The 17,240-nt window shown below is 41.3% G+C and overlaps 1 protein-coding gene across 1 annotated transcript in view; it reads left to right on the top strand.

The window, feature by feature from the left end:
* NOX3 (NADPH oxidase 3) overlaps nt 1-17,240 on the top strand; it is a 65,882-nt gene that overhangs the window by 6,992 nt on the left and 41,650 nt on the right. The window contains exons 5-7 of the mRNA XM_018053535.1: nt 4,062-4,207; nt 6,691-6,872; nt 12,195-12,318. Coding sequence (XP_017909024.1) covers nt 4,062-4,207; nt 6,691-6,872; nt 12,195-12,318 — 452 coding nt within the window. The remainder of the gene's footprint in view (nt 1-4,061; nt 4,208-6,690; nt 6,873-12,194; nt 12,319-17,240) is intronic.

Raw genomic sequence — 17,240 nt, 5'->3', positions numbered from 1 at the left:
ATAATGTCTGAAAAAGAACAAAATCCATCTCTCCCCTGATGTCTATCAAGTCCCAGCAACCCTGGATTTGGTAGCTGGAATACCTTTGGTTCCAAGGCAAGATCACAATAAAATCAGGGTACAATCTAAGAGAAGATGGATCCCCAGGTGGCTCAGTGGTAAAGGATCCACCTGCCAATGCAGAAGACGCAGGAGATGCAGGTTCAACCCCTGGGTCAGGAAGATCCCCTGGAGAAATTGCAACTGGCTCCAGAATTCTAGCCTGGAAAACCCCATGGACAGAGGAGCCTGGCGGGCTACAGTCCTTGGGGTCGCAAAGAGTCAGTCATGACTGAGGAACTGAGCCTGCGCACAGGCACCACCACTGCTGTGCTGTGCTCAATCGTGTCTGACACTTTACAACCACATGTACTGTAGCCCCCCAGGCTACTCTGTCCATGGCATATTCCAGGCAAGAATACTGGAATGGGTTGCCATTTCCTTCTGCAGGGTTCAAACCTGTGTCTCTTGCATTTCCTGCATTGGCGGGTGGATTCTTAACCACTGTACCACCTGAAAATAAAACAACATGGAGATAGCTGGAGAAATGAAACATTTAAGATGCCAGTTTTAAAGTACTTAGAAAAAAAATGGAAAGAATAGCTTTCAATACATTCCCTAAAGAGCTACGTTGTGAAAAGCATCTTGGGTTTTCATACTCTACCTCATTAATTTCTTCAGACTTGTTATGGGAAACCTGGCAATAGGAATAGATAAAGAGCTCAATATCTTTGCTCATTCAATAAATGTGCTTAAATTGAGTTTATCAGTGCCAAATGTTCATGTGGAAATCAACCTGATAGAAAGTAGATTGTGACCAACAGCTCATTACATGGGAGAAAGAAGCTATAGAATGTAGACTATAAAAGACCTAGATTTTGCCCTGTGTTCCTTTTCTGACCATCACATGTAGATTATTTAATGGTAAATACATCACTTTATTTGGGGCCTGAAGCTCAGTGTCTGTTTCTGTAAAATGGGAATGACTCCTCTCTCTCTGGTGTGCTTTCGTCCGCAGAGGGAGAATGGAAGAAAGGCATGAGCAGAGGCGTGAGGGTGAGGGATAAAATGCAGACAGAGGATTCACACCCACCTACAAAGAAGACTCCAAAGATAATGATCAGTCATCAGTCTTCGGAGCTCTTTGACTCTAAATTAGAGACACCAAGTGAGCTATTCAAAGAGTCTAGCTAAGCCCTTAGGAGAAATTCATCTTCAGTAAAGTATAGCAATTATTGATTAGAGAAAAGAAGCAATATAACTTAAAGGTCAATAGATCAGGCTCTGGCATAGGCAGAGTTTTATCCTATTGTTTCCATCAATGGACTACAGGTCTCTTAATTTATTAAACACTTATCTGTAAAATGGAAATAAGACGAATATTTGAGGATTACATGAGATCGTATGCCTAAAGAATTTATAACAGCATTTGGAGTATAATAAGTATTCAATATATGTCAGCTAGGGAAAAGATTACTTGTTCTTCAAAACTTTAAGATAATTGTCAGAAAACAGCTATTAAAAAATACTAGACAATGTTTATGTTGAACTAAGAAAATAGTTTCCTTTTTATATACAACATAGTGCAAGAGACTGCTGCCAGGTAAGCTTTTCTAGCTCCATGGATGCTGGGACCAAACAAGGCAGCCCCTTCAGCGACATGGCTGCATATGTTGACAAGAAAAACATTTAAGGAAAGACACTACCTCTGGGTGCTTACCTCACTAAATCCATAAGGAGTTAGTCAACATCATAGACGCAGAAACACTGTCACGTGCTTTGCATTCTTAAGTAAAAGTTTCAACCAAAAGTATATTTGGATTTATTTCCAACTTAAAGGCTGTAGAAAAAAAATGCAAAAATACATATTAGCAGAGAAAATGCTTCTCTAACAATGCTGTACGTAGATGTCTGCCTGGACCTTTCTCCCTTCTGTAACCTCACTCTGCAAATCATCACTAGGGACATGCATGCTCAGCTGCTTCAGTCGTGTCTGACTCTTTGTTACTCCGTGGACTGTAGCCCACCAGGCTCCTCTGTCCATGGGACTCTGCAGGTAAGAATACTGGAGTGGGTTGCCATGCCCTTCTCCAGGGGCTCTTCCTCACCCAGGGACTGAACCCGAGTCTCCTCTGTCTCCCCTATTGGCAGGCATGTTCTTTACCACTGAACTGTCAGGAAAGCCCTTACTAAAGACAGGCTGGTGCTAAGCCAGTGACAGGTGTTGAGATTTCAAGATGATCAAGTCTTGAGGGGCCAACATCCATCAAACAATGCAGGGAAAAGATCATCAGAACCATAATATCTGGGGAAATGTCATCAAGGCATCATCCATGCCTGTGGAACTGAAGAATGCTTGAGAAAACAACTTTTGAATTGTTTAAAACAATTCAAAAACAGGTCTTAAAACAGGAAGACTGCTTTGCAGGGCAAAAAAGGGAATGGCTCAGAACTCAGAGCCAGAGAGAAGACGACAAATAGGAGATGACATTTCTAAATATATCTGCTACTAGAACCAAATGCCTCCGACTTCACAGAACCTCCTGCTGTTTCCTTTCCCCTCACTCCCCTCACCCACTCCAGTATTCTTGCCTGGGAAATTCCATGGAAAGAGGAGCCTGGTGGGCTACAGTCCATGGGGTCACAAAGAGTCGGACACGACTGAGCTACTAAACAACAACCACACCTCAACTCACAGTGTACAACCACGGTTGACCCCAGAATTTACCCACAACTGTAGAGACTTAGAATAGCAGAAACCTCTGCGACTTTTCGCTGTGGAGGCAGGGGAGAAAAAAAAAAAAGATGTCAACTGGGAAATTACCTATCCTCTGGGTAATGAGTTCTCATTTCACATTTGAATCTGATCTCAATGGTGAGTATCATCTGGCCACCCAGCAGGGCTCCCATTGGCAGGAAGAGCCTCAGGATATTCTTGTCTGAATGTTGGGGCTGCTGGCATCCCCATAGATTTCAGAAGATAAGAAAGTAGCACTGGGCATATACTCCTTAGGCCAGATGATGCTGTGATCTGAGCTTGTTCTCTTCACTTGGAATTTAGACATCGCCAATTCCCAGAATTATAAAACTAAATTTTCTTCTTAAGAATATATTAAGAGGTTTAGTTTCATAAATATTTATTTTGGTCCACTTGGAATAATACATGTAAGTGTATGTGTGTATGTGTATATATATATGTTCACTAAAATGTATAAAGTAAGAATAAAAAATATAATGTCTGAAAGAGAAAACACCACTGTCTCTTCTCATATCTATATCATATGTTATATGCATATATATAAGTGTGTTTGATATATAGTATTCTAGAAAAATACTTTCTGATTTCTTGGGAAAGAAGAGATGTGTGTCTATGTGTATCTTCTTATATATATGTATAAGGTGGAATATATATATAATTAGCTTGTATATCATAATATCTATACTATGTCCAGAATGATTATACATTTATAATTAAATCATGGTGAATTGAAATTTACTTTATGTCTTAATATAGTTAAAATGAATATGGTGACGGGTTGCACAGCCAAATTAAAAAAAAAAATGAATGTGCTGAATCATACAGTATCTTCAAAAGTATTCAGTTCATTTCATTCAAGACACTAGGAAAGATGCACAAATTACTCTTCCTTGGAGGTTACAAAAACCAGAACAGAGAAACTTGACCAGATAGAATTGAGTTTTTGAGTAATCTCAAAGGAAGAATTAACATGGTGCCTGTTCCATGTCATCCCCTACCCATGAGTGAGTGAAGCCACTCAGTCGTGTCCGACTCTTTGCAACCCCATGGACTGTAGCCCACCAGGCTCCTCCATCCATGGAATTTTCCAGGCAAGAGTACTAGAGTGGGTTATCATTTCCTTCTCCAGGGGACCTTCCCAACCCAGGGATTGAATCCAGGTGTCCCGCATTGCAGCCAGACACCTTGCCTTCTGAGCACCAGGGAAGTAACCGCAAAGGAAGAAATTAACATGGTGCCTGTTCCGTGTCGACCCCGCCCGCAGCCATCCACATCGTGGCGCATTTGTTTAACCTGGAACACTACCACTGGAGCCAGTCGCCAGAGGCAGAGGGACTGGTGGCTGCACTTTCCAAACTTGGTGACACCCCAAATGAGACCTACCTCAACCCCATCCGGACCTTCCACACAGTGAGTTCTTCTTGCATGTCACATCGTTACTCATCCCCTAAATCCTTCCTTTTCTGATCCCTTTATAAGGAATCCTGTATTTCAAAAGCTTTTGATAATAATTTTTAAAAAGCTAGAGAGCCAGTTTCTGCCAAATGCTAACATCAGTTTCACCTTTTAAAGGAAGTTCTCTTCTTTTACCATCATCATTGCTGAGAGGTTATGAGCAAGAAAAATTGATGCCACTTAATTAGTTTATAGCAAAAATAAAGAAATAAATACACCTAAACAAGGAATGAAATAACCTATTAAACCTTCCTTTAAGTTTTCAAAGTAGCTCATGATTAGATATTTTTTGCCAATATTAGAATCATAAAGCATGTGAAGTGCCGTCTAAATTCAGGGATGTCTCTATTCTCAGTTTGCAAATTGTTTTCTGGATTGCTTTTCCTGTGTCATTTTTGGCACACAAATGACTGGCTAGTTTGCCAAATCTGATGCTGGACAGAGCAGCAAATTCCATAATGAGACCTGCATGGCCAGTGACATCATTAATGCTAATCAGTTGTGTGTACATGTAAGAAACAAAAAGAAAACCCAATGTGTAGCCACAGAAATCCTCCTGAAAAGACATTTCTCTCCTTTAATTCACCCCCCACCTCTGTTTTCCTGGTTGATCTAAACTTTTGCCATGTACTGCCTATCATATTGGAAAATGTATCCTGCATGTTGACCAAGATCAAAAATCTGTATTGTCCAAGAAGAACCTAAGACAATACTCTCCAAAATGGAAATGCCTCCAATACTGTCTGGGCCATCTCTTTAAGGGACCCTTTTGCCCATTTAGCGTTACTTGAAGAAGCAATATTCAAAGTCTCTTTCTGGGGAAATTCTTCCGTGTCATGTCCTCTAATTATCCTACAGTGATATTGGAAATCAGGCCACTGATCTAGGAGAGCTACATTTTCTTAGCTGACAATAATTAGAAGCTGCAGAGGCCCTAAGCCTATGGGAGTGGAATGCCTTTGGTGTCCTTATTGGAGCTGCAGGATTTATCTGGGCACCTACTGCGGTTAACTCTGTCCCCCATTAAGGCTCTGGGAAATCCGTTGTGATACATAACCAAGAATAAATCTCAAGATTTTGAAGAGACTATACAATAAATTGTATTTATTACAAATACTTTTAAAGTAATTTGAAGCAAATTAAACATGATTAAGCTACTCCCCATATGGCTATTTCAAAATTTTAAAGGCAATATACTATGTAAATACTAATTAAGGTCAAGAAACCTTCTAATCTAGGATATTTAGAGAAAGATGGATACCCATAACACAACATGTACATTATAGAGCATTTCTAATGAGACACAGAGGAATTGTTTTAGATGATCCCTTGCAACTCAAACCAGTCTATAAATATGTCACAAGAAGAGGGAAGTGGGGATTTGCTTTAATAAGCAAAGAAGAATGATTTGAAATTAGCACACCATGTGATATCAACGGATTTCTAAAATGCCTGAGTACACTGGGAAAAAAAAAAAGTCTTTTAAATGTTTTAGACATAACCCTTTCAATTTTATTTCCACTGTTTTTCCTTTATTTGCTCTACAAAGGAAAAAGTAAACAACAGAGAAGTCCCTGTTTAAATTACCTCAAGATCTCAAAGTGGCCCAAATCAATGAGATTTTACTGGCAGAAAATACAGTGTGCATTTATGGAGCTCATGGTTGTCTCGAAGATAACAACACAGTATGTGAATACTAATGACTTGACCAGAATATGGGAAACTCCCAACAAAACAAAATGTTTTAAGATTTATATTCTGAAAAGCTGTTTAACCTTCCTCTACACTAACAGGTCAGAATTCTGGCCTTGTGGCAAGGTCTATCTGATAAGAATAGCTGTATCTTTATTGATCACCTAGGATTTAGAAAGCCGTATTCCAAGCCTCTTGAGGTGGCATGAAAGAAATGCAAGTCATGGTCCTTCCAATTAAAAATCGAGAGCAAGGAATAACTGCCAGGGGAACAGAGTGTGCAGCTGCTTTATTAGGGACGCCCCTGAGGGACCTCTCCAGAAAAGTGTTTATTAATGTTAAGATGCAATTAAGCATGGTGAGTCTCATTTTTATTTTAAAAATTAAAAACTTGAAACTCGGTGTGGTTTTTTTTTGCAGTATTGTATCCTAAAATGCATTTTCATATATTGTCCTAATTATAATTCAACATCATCACCTTTGGCATGCTGGCTGATTTATACAGATGGGGGAAAAAGTAGTTAACATAACATTGGACAAAATTTGAGCATAGTGAATTCCACCCTCAGGGGGCAGAGGAAAGGATAAGGAAGTCCCCTTTTAGAAGTGTATGGGGACCCTTCCCAAGGTTAGCGTGCTTCTGACTCGTACATTTTGAATTGCTCCCTGTTTGGATTCTCAAATGTTGATCCTAAAATGGAAAAATAGAACTGAAACATTACTGTGATGGTGTTTGTTTCTTTTAGAACACAATCGCTGAGTTGCTAACTACAATCGCGGGCATTACTGGCCTATTGATCTCTCTGGCTTTGATCTTGATCATGACTTCTTCCACTGAATTCATCCGGCAGGTGTCCTATGAATTGTTCTGGTACACGCACCATGTTTTCATCATCTTCTTTATTGGTCTGGCTATCCACGGAGCAGGGTGAGTCCTTATGACACTCAGTGAGTAAGATTTTATCTCTGTGAATCTCAGAATAGTCTTAGAAATTCTCTTGGATGGAGGAGCATGACATGGAGGACAGATGGACACAGAGAACGTATGAAGAAGCAAATTCACTGTGCCAAACATAGTGTATTTTTTAGTTATGCTGAAAAAAAAAAAGCAATATAGATGGTTAGGGACTTCATTTTTTCTAACCAATTCTGTTGGGGAATCTTGACTGGTATATGAGAATTTTAATGAATGCTGGATAACAATAGATCTAAATTTTATTTAGAATTTATTTCCACAATCCAATTTATATGGGAATCCTTGGGATATATATTTTTGATACTCAGATTTTACTTTTGCTGGACTAAAATAATCCATTAGGAAACCCCGTGTGGTGGAGGAACAGAGTGTGAGATGACCAACCTGATCTAGGCTGTGCCACTAGTCACCAGAGTGACCACTTGCAAGCCATTTCAATTTTTTGAACCTCAGTTTCCCCATCTGGCATCTAGGATTCCTTTTTGCTCAAATATCCCATAAAATGCTGTTCTGGCATTCAACACCCACCTGATACTCTTAATTCCTTCATCAGGAAGCTAGAGTAGCATCATCTGAAATATAGGACCTTCAAAGATAATGTTTTTAAGTCTTTACATGTTACCAAAATTGTGCAGGAGGCAGTGATCAAAACCATCCTCAAGAAAAATAAATGCAAAAAGGCAAAATGTTTGTCTGAGTAGCTGTACAAAAAGCTGAGAAAAGAAGAGAAGCAAAAGGCAAAGGAGAAAAGGAAATATATGATATAATCTGAATGCAGAGTTCCAAAGAATAGCAAGGAGAGATAAGAAAGCCCTCCTCAGTGATCAGTGCAAAGAAATAGAGGAAAATAATAGAATGGGAATTACTGGAGATCTCTTCAAGAAAATTAAAGATACCAAGGGAACATTTCATGCAAAGATAGCACAATGAAGGTTAGAAATGGTATGGACCTAACAGAAGCAGCAGAAATTAAGACGAGGTGGCAAGAATACATAGAACTATAAAAAAATATCTTAATGACCTGAATAATCATGATGGTTGATCACTCACCTAGAGCCAGATATCCTGGAGTGCAAAGTCAAGAGGGCCTTAGGAAGCATCACCAAGAACAAAGCTAGTGGAGGTGATGGAATTCCAGTTGGGCTATTTCAAATCCTGAAAGATGATGCTATGAAAGTGCTGCACTCGATATGCCAACACGTTTGGAAAACTCAGCAGTGGCCACAGGACTGGAAAAGGTCAGTTTTCACTCCAATTCCAAAGAAGGGCAATGCTAAAAAATATTCAAACTACTGCACAATTGCACTCATTTCACACGCTAGTAAAATAATGCTCAAAATCCTCCAGGCTAGGCTTCAACAGTATGTGAACCAAGAGCTTTCAAATGTGCAAGCTGGATTTAGAAAAGGCACAGGAATCAAAGATCAAATTAGCAACATCCGCTGGATCACAGAAAAATCAAGAGAATTTCAGAAAAACATCAACTTCTACTTCATTGAGAATGCTAAAGCCTTTGACTGTGTGGATCACAATAAACTGTGGAAAATTCTGAAAAAGATGGGAATACCAGACCGCCTTACCTGCTTCCTGAGAAATCTGTATGCAGGTCAAGAAGCAACAGTTAGAACCAGACATGGAACAACAGACCAGTTCCAAATTGGGAAAGGAGTACATCAAGGCTATATATTGTCACTATGCTAATTTAACTTATATGCAGAGTACATCATGCGAAATGCCAGACTAGATGAAGCACAAGCTGGAATCAAGATTGTCAGGAGAAATATCAATAACCTCAGATATGCAGATGACACCATCCTTATGGCAGAAAGTGAAGAAGAACTAAAGAGCCTCTTGATGAAAGTGAAAGAGGAGAGTAAAAAGGCTGGCTTAAAACTGAACACTCAAAAAACTAAGATCATGTTATCCGGTCCCATCACTTCATGGCAAATAGATGGGGAAACAGTGGAAACAGTGTCAGACTTTATTTTATTGGGCTCCCAAATCACTGCAGATGGTGACTGCAACCATGAAATTAAAAGACACTTGCTCCTTGGAAGAAAAGCTATGACAAACCTAGATAGCATATTAAAAAGCAGAGACATTACTTTCCCAACAAAGGTCCATATAATCAAGGCTATTGTTTTTACAGTAGTCATGTGTGGATGTGATAGTTGGACCATAAAGAAGGCTAAGAATTGATGCTTTTGAACTGTGGTGTTGGAGAAGACTCTTGAGAGTCCTTTGGACTGTAAGGAGATCAAATCAGTCAATCCTAAAAGAAATCAGTCCTGAATATTCATTGGAAGGACTGCTGCTGAAACTGAAGCTCCAATACTTTGGCCACCTTGTATGAAAAAAAAAACGATGCATTGATGAAGACCCTGATGCTGGGAAAGATTGAAGGCAGGAGGAGAAGGGGGCGACAGAGGATGAGATTTTGGATGGTGTCACTGACTCAATGGACATGCATTAGAGCAACTCTGGGAGATGGTGATGGGTAGGAAAGCATGGAGTGCTGTAGTCCACAGGGTCTCAAGGAGTCAAACATGACTGAACAACAACAACAAACTAGTTTGTCCCATATTAATTATTTCCTAAATTGATGTTTTTTCCCATGTTAAAATTTAAAAGCACATTCATATATGCATATAATCAATGTGACCCCAACAACAGTCCTGTCCAATGAAGATGGTGCTGGCCTTCCCATTTCATAAGGAGGAAATAGATGCTCAGAGTTAAGTGAGTCACTCAAAATCCAAGGACAAGTAAATGACAGAGTCAGATGCAAGACACTGGCTTTCAGACAACCCACCCTTTAGTGGTAACAAGCCCTGGAGATCAGTCTCTACTTACATGAATAAAACATTCCTCGACACTTGCGAGAATGTGACTGGTGATACTGCAAAGCCCTGCATAGTTTGCCAGAAGCTCCTCTTCTGTTACCCACACTCGCTGGATACTCTGTCCTGCACCCATTCTCCCACCCTAGCAGCTGCTGAGTGCAGGGGGCTGGTCTCAGAGGTGGGCTCTGTTTCTGCCCAGGTCTGGAAGGGCAAGCACACGGCAACGGAGACTGGATGGCGGGCCGAAAAGGTCACACACCTCGTGGTGACTGTGGCTGCCGTGTGGGACCGTCTGGCAGTTCTTCTCAGTTTGCACCTCCCAGCAAGTCAGCTGCCTCCTCCAACCTCCCACCCCATCCTAGATGCACCCCCAATCTTAGCCTCCCCTTCTTGCAAGGGGTTTCTATGTGCCTTGCACTGGCTCTGCCCGGTTAAGAGCTTCCCCATCATCCATTAGCTTGTCCAACACACAAACACAGAAGGAAAAATTGCCCCTGGCAGCATATTTAACCCTAAACCAACTGGCCCATCCCTCGGCTAGTCTTTAGAAACCTAGTCAGTCAATGTGCATGTTGATGCTGCTGCTTGGCTAAAGGCTTTCTAGCCTCTTTTAACTTTAAAACAGCTGCACTTGACTCTCCTGAATGTGTCATCCTTCACCCTGACTGTTTGTATTTGGGGGATGGGGTGGGTGGTATGTAGTCCCCAAGCCTTCCACCCCAAAGGCTATCAGGCCTTCCTTTCTCTCTGAGTTCTTCTGCTGATGCCAGAGTGTTAACCCCTGGAGTTCACTTGAGAGCTCTTCACAATTCACATGCTTCTAGAAGACCTCTTCACAAAAATTATGCATGCATCGCCCTGATCCTTCCTCCTCGGCATTCACTCCGTGGTGCATTGTAGGAGCACAAGAGGATTTCAATGGGCAGTGTTTCACTGGAGATATTTTTTAATACCCAAATAACATTTCACAAGATGAAATTTTTTTTTTTTTTTAGTCATTTTAACTTAGTTGAAAGGCTTATTTTGGTATAAGGGCCTCATTTAATCTTCTCAGCTTGAAGTATTCTGCCGCTACTGTTTACAGCAAAAAGTAATTTGCAAATTCTATACAAAAATGCCAAGTAAAGTAGGATTATTGCAATGTGTTAAAGCCCACTAATCTTCTTATTATGGGATGGCATAGATGAAGACATAAAAAGTTTAAAATTTTTTAAAAAGATGCTTACTGCATTTGAGAAATGTTCTGAGGTCCCTTGGGATACAAGATGAATTGTCTGAGGCCTGAGAAGGAAGGTGTTAAAATTTACAGATTCTTTTCTTCTGGCTTCTGTATTTTATTCACTCTTCCAACGTCTGGGCATCGTTTGCTCATGGGAGATTCACAGATAGTTTTGCTCATCCTAACTCAAAGGGATGTTATCAAGTTTGGATGACTTCCATAAAACAGACTAGGACAAAGGCCAGGATGGCAGTTCTCCAGGCCACTTCCAAGAGCATTGCTGCGCCCTCCTCCCAGGCAAAAGGGGATATGTTACTCCACAGGCTACCCAGGACCTGAGGAGCCTAATGTGATGCTAAGCACACAATTTTAAAGCTTAGTGTGATGCTAAGCTTTCTCTGCAAGGACCATGTTCCTCAAAAAATAAACCCATGTATTTTACCCATAAACACCTAGGAAGTGAGCAACGCCTAGGTTGTATGACCTCAGTACCCCATGCGTCACAGCCTGTGCACCAGTAGATAAAGGAAGGAATTGGCCCTGAAGCAAATTGTCCTGGGTCAGTTGATACCGCATCTGTAGGAAATCTAATATAGCAGGATCACAGGACTCTTGATCCAGTGATTCATGAAGGCCAGCTTCTTTTTTCACTCTCCAATTCAACAATATCATCTTAAAAGGCACATTTTACATTGACCTATTTGGACCCCATCAAATACTAAGCCTGCTCTGGGTCCCTGGCGCGACACATACCATTATTCAAGTGACTTCTTCATTTGACAACTTGAAGGTGCTCAAAAACAAACCAGGAAGGGAAGAAGTTCAATAAATTTGCAAAAGACCCAAATAGTACAGTTAGCCAATTAGCCCAAATCAGCAATCAGGACAAGATGTAACCTAATTAGATTCAACAGTCTACAAAAGGATGTGTTCAAACAATTTCCTTCATTATGAATTCTCTAATGTAGACACTTTCAATTTAACACAGGATACCACCGAGGGGCACTTCTTTTCTGGGCTCTTCAAAGTTACTTGAAGCTTCTTAAATTCCTATTTTTAAAGAAGCTCAAGGAAATGCACCCCAGCCCAGATTGTAAGACAGTGAAAGTGTTATTGTAGAGTCCATCATAGTCTATGTATCCGTGGCAATCACAAGGCACAAAATCACGTTCAAATCTGAGAGCTTTATTATTATTATTTTTTTAATAACAGGCGGATTGTTCGAGGCCAAACCCCCGAGAGTCTCCTGCTGCACAACATCACCTTCTGCAGAGACCACCTGGAGGAGTGGCAGGCCCAGTGCCCCGTGCCTCAATTTTCTGGCAAGGAACCTTCGGTAAGAATGAGCCCAGGAGCTTTTAAAAATAGCTGTCACCACAGTTAAAATAGCTAGAGCTTTTACATGCTTGAAAAAAAGAACAGCCCATGTCACCACGAGACAAAGCCAACTCTTTATTAAGAGTGCTAATGGAGGACTCGAGTTATGGATAATTTCAAGAGAAATCCCCTGCCAAAAGCACTCTTTCGTTTTGAAACGTGTTCTTCCACTTACGTTTAAATATGGATGTATGAGAGCGTGGGATTCAGAGCCCTGCACACACAGCCCTGTCTCTGGAGGAGTCAGAAAACGGTGGGCTCGCCACCCTCTGCTCTCTGCACAGTCGGCTCCCTGATGCCCTGGGCGACTGCCCACTCCATCCTGAGGACTAAGAGCATCCCTTCTCAACGAATGTCAGGCAGCGCCCAAATGAGAATCAGGCCACCTTTGCAAGCTTGCCTTCTTTCTTTGCACAACTTACGAGACAGAAAGAAATTGAAAGTACATACATTTACTTCCTCTTCTAATTAAGCGTCTATTCCTGAAATAATGACAATATTAGACCAAAATAGACTTAATTAGAGTAGATAATAGTGTCCACAAAATCTCCAAAGTAAGATTTCCTGGGTATGCTGTCAGGGTGACAGTTGATGACATGCTGCTGCTGCTGCTGCTCCTGCTAAGTCGCTTTAGTCGTGTCCAACTCTGTGTGACCCCATAGACGGCAGCCCACCAGGCTCCTCTGTCCCTGGGAATCTCCAGGCAAGAATACTGGAGTGGGTCACCATTTCCTTCTCCAATGCATGCATGCATGCTAAGTCGCTTCAGTCATGTCCCACTCTGCGACCCCGTGGACAGCAGCCCACCAGGCTCCTCTGTCCACGGGATTCTCTAGGGAGGAATACTGGAGTGGGGTGCCATTTCCTTCTCCCAGTTGATGGCATAGATAAATAGAAATAACAATTTTCTTCCGTCTCCTCATGTGTCTCAGAACAGTGCAAACCTTGGGACAGCTGGCTAATGCATAAAAGAAAGTGAGTGAAGCCAGCAGATTAAAACGAGGAGGACACAAGGGACAAAAAAGTGCATGGTTGTGCTCGGTCGTGTCTGACTCTTTTGCGACTCCATGGGCTATGGCCACCAGGCTCCTCTGTCTATGGGATTTCCCAGGCAAGAACACTGGAGTGGGTTGTTATTCCCTTCTCCAGGGGATCTTCCCCACCCAGGGATTGAACCCGCATCCCTTGAATCTCCTGAATTAGCAGGCAGATTCTTCACCCCTGAGCCACCTGGGAAGCCAAAAGATATTTTAAAATGGAATAATAGTGCATAAATGATGAGGATTCAGGAAATTAAGTCATCAGCATATGAGGAATATAATGATTGACTTTTTCAAAAATCCTCAACTCTGTTAAATTAAGCACTGGATTTTAAGGATGGAAACTGCTAGGAGGAATGTTTAAAACCAAAAGAAGTGGAATAGATGTGCCCATTAGACTGTGGTTCTTTTAATGGCCAGTATAGATTGTCTCTGTCTTAAACTCAACTATCGGGAGCCACTACCCAGCCTGCATATTAATGAGGAACATGAATGCCTCTCTCAAATGTTCAGCTACAGTGTCTCCATAAAAAAATCAATACTCTCCCACACCTCATGAATACAGACTAGAGCCTGCTCCCAGCAGCATTTGCTGACATTAATTATCATGAGAAGGGGGGAACGTACCCACCTCTCTGTTCACTCTCCCCTGCTATACCTCCTTGCACACCCAAACTCGTGTTGTCACTCTTTCCCATTATTTTTAATGGATCCTGATTCGAAGCGTGTGTGGGCTGTGCAATTACCGCTTGGCTGAGCTGTACAATATTCTTTCTGTTGTCTGAGGGGCACCGAATCCAAAAGGCATCCCAAGGACAAGGAAGGGTTCCTGCGCCTCACTGCCCCACACCTTGCCTGCCTTCGCAGGCCTCTGTGGCGTCCTCTCTGCCTCTCTTGACTCAGTGCATTTTCATGGTGCTTTTCTCAATAGAATATTTCTCAGTTCACCTTTAGGGGTGCACCTACGCTCCCACTCCTCCCAAAGCTGATACTGCTGCATGCATCACCTCTACAAACTGAACTACTCAAAGGAACCAATTATATTATTATTTAATCCCCTTTTCCCCTACTTGTCTCCCTTTCTTCCCAAACTCACAGACACATGCTGCAAGACTCCAGAATTCCTCATGCCATCCATCTCAAAAGATACCTGGTCTTCCTTAGCCTATTTCATTTAACTGCAGCTTTAACAAATAATAATAATAATAATGTCTGGCACTTTTTAATTACTAAGGAATGATGTCGACAGTATAGGGAGAAGCTTTAGCTGAGGTAGACTTAATTCAGCAAACTCTTGCCAAGTAGCTGTTATATACTTGGCATTGCGTTAGATGCAAGATTCAGGGACGTGGTTCCCACCCCCTGGAAATCCTATTGTCTCGAAAAAGAGGCCATTCATAAACACACACATAAAATAAAATCAAAGCCAGCATGTTCTTATTTTCTGGTAGGAATGAAAAACCAGGAGTGAAAGTAGAAGAAACAAGTTTCATTACTGCAGCTTTTAAATCAACATGGTTTTATTTCTACCATAAAATACTCACTGTACCGTGACTTTTTCAGTATTTTTTAGAGAAGAAAATATAACGCTAAAAATCCACAGAGTCTCTTAACATTAAAGAAACTTAGATACTAAATAGCCCTGGCCCTTTATTTATTAGACGGAAAAATTGAGATCCAAGGAGTTTTCATTTCTTACCTATGGTCACAGAGGGCATTCCAAGCAAAATCACATCAAGGAGCCAGAGCTTCTCACGCTCTGGCCATGAACTTTGACCTCTATGCTCTTTCAGTATTCATTTTGAACCTCTGGCCTTTTCCCACTCCCCATTTTGCCAGCTCTCTGCTCTTGTCCACAAGTATATGCCCCCAACATTGTATTCACCTCTCTGAGCAAAGTTGAAACATTTGAGAGCTTGGAAGGAACACAAATAATAACTTGCTTCATCTCTCCCATTTTATAAGGCAGAAAAGTTGAGCGTAAAAGGACCCGAGATATTCCTAAGGACATAGAATAAGGGAGGGTAATCCCAAGACCAGAGCCCAGGTCTTCTGAGACCCATTCCAAGACTCACCTCGTCACATGTGGGCTGTCTCTGGGCTGTCCCTTCTTGTTTTCACTCGCTCTTGCCTATCCTGGTCATCCCTGTTGGGAAATATACCTTTGAATATTCATCTCTGACCATCTTCTCCTCCATCTCTAATTTCCAGGGGCTCCAAGAATATCACAGTATAACTAAACTAGGCTTTCTCCTCCTGGAGCAATTTATATACTAGACAGAGATAGAGGTGAGGATTAATAGCTTACATTCACCTTCCTGACTGACCGTACAAAGAAAAATAATCCATTCCATTTTATCAACATGGAAAAAGCAGAGACCATGATTGACTTGACACCAACAAAATGAAGTGTGTGATGTCTCAAACTTTCTAAAATGGGTGTGGAAGATTATTTGTAAAAAATACACAGAGACTATGGGAGTGCTTTTTGCAAATCTCTCTCTACATTCATACAGAAAGAATTGCATCCTTGCTATCCTTTCTGTAAATACCCAAGCCTATTCTCAAAATACTTTCTGGTTCATTCAAGCATAAGAGACCTAAGGACTCACTGCTTTGGTCCAACCCCATCCTTCATGTCTATCCCTTCCTGCCTTTTCCCCTTGCTCTGATCATCATGCCCACCTCACCCCCAGCATAGGTGGACAAAAGGTTTTATTCTCTCGGCTATTCTGAACACATTGCTGAATCCCACTGAGGCAGAAAAGAATAAGTGGGTCAAATTGCTTTGTGTTGCCTCCATAAATGGAGCCTTTATCAGGCAAACAAGAGGCTCCCAGGGAAAAGGCACAGAAGGTTGAGGTCGGTGAGAAAAGGCCCCATGCAAACAGACCTAGAAATAAACAAAAGAGCTTCGAAGAAACAAGGAAGATAACAAGAGCAAAAATAATGCTGAAGGGCTTGTGACCCACCAACAGACAGACAAGACAGAGAAGGATAATAAGCAGGGGAGTAATGAACAAGGAAGACGATGAGTCGGTCAGTGAAGGTTTAGTGAATATCTGTGTTCAGAAGAAAGGGACGCCTTTCTTGCTACTAAGATAGGATTCTAAGAGTAAGGTCCAGTGGATTTAGAATTCCAAGGAGGAAACAGGGGAATTAGGAGAAGGCTTGGGTTCTACTCCTGGCTCTCTGCGACCTCACTCCGTGTCCCTGACAATTTATACCAATTCTTGGAATGCTGTTTTTTCTTCTTTAAAAGAAGAACTAGGCTAGATTTCCAAGAACCTTGATCATCCTAAAATTCAATGAATTAATGAGTCTCTAATATGAAGCAAGTGTCTGTTCTTCATTGAACAGAAAGAAGCATGATTACATGGGAAGAGCATAGGCTGGGTAGTCAAGGCCATCTGAGTTCATATCTCCACTGTGAACCTTGTTTATCACCTTTGTGACCCTGGACAATTTGTGTCATCTTGTTGAGCCGCAGTCCCCTCTTCTGCAAAATAAAGAGAATATCATATGCCTCAGAAGGTTGTTTGATTAAATTTGAAGATCAAATCTTCAAAAATTTTAAGTTCCCATTCCTTCCCTTTTAAGGAAGCAGACACCTTATGTTGTAACCCAACCCCTGGGACAAGGGTAGCCAGTAAACTGAAGCTCAGTAAGGCAGATTATACTCAGAAAAGGCTAACACAGAATGGAAATGTTCCCTGTCACAATTCTCCAGACAAGTATTGAGGCTTTTGTTCTGATTCTGTTAATCTAGATTTACAACACGGAGAAACTAACTTTGTTTTATTTCAGATAACACTGACTATGCCCATGTGTGTGACAGTGT

The sequence above is a fragment of the Capra hircus genome, chromosome 9, assembly GCF_001704415.2.
Source record: "Capra hircus breed San Clemente chromosome 9, ASM170441v1, whole genome shotgun sequence".
Taxonomy (NCBI): Eukaryota; Metazoa; Chordata; class Mammalia; order Artiodactyla; family Bovidae; genus Capra; species Capra hircus.
The sequence above is the reverse complement of the archived record's forward strand: the minus strand, read 5'-3'. Positions and strand labels throughout refer to the sequence as shown.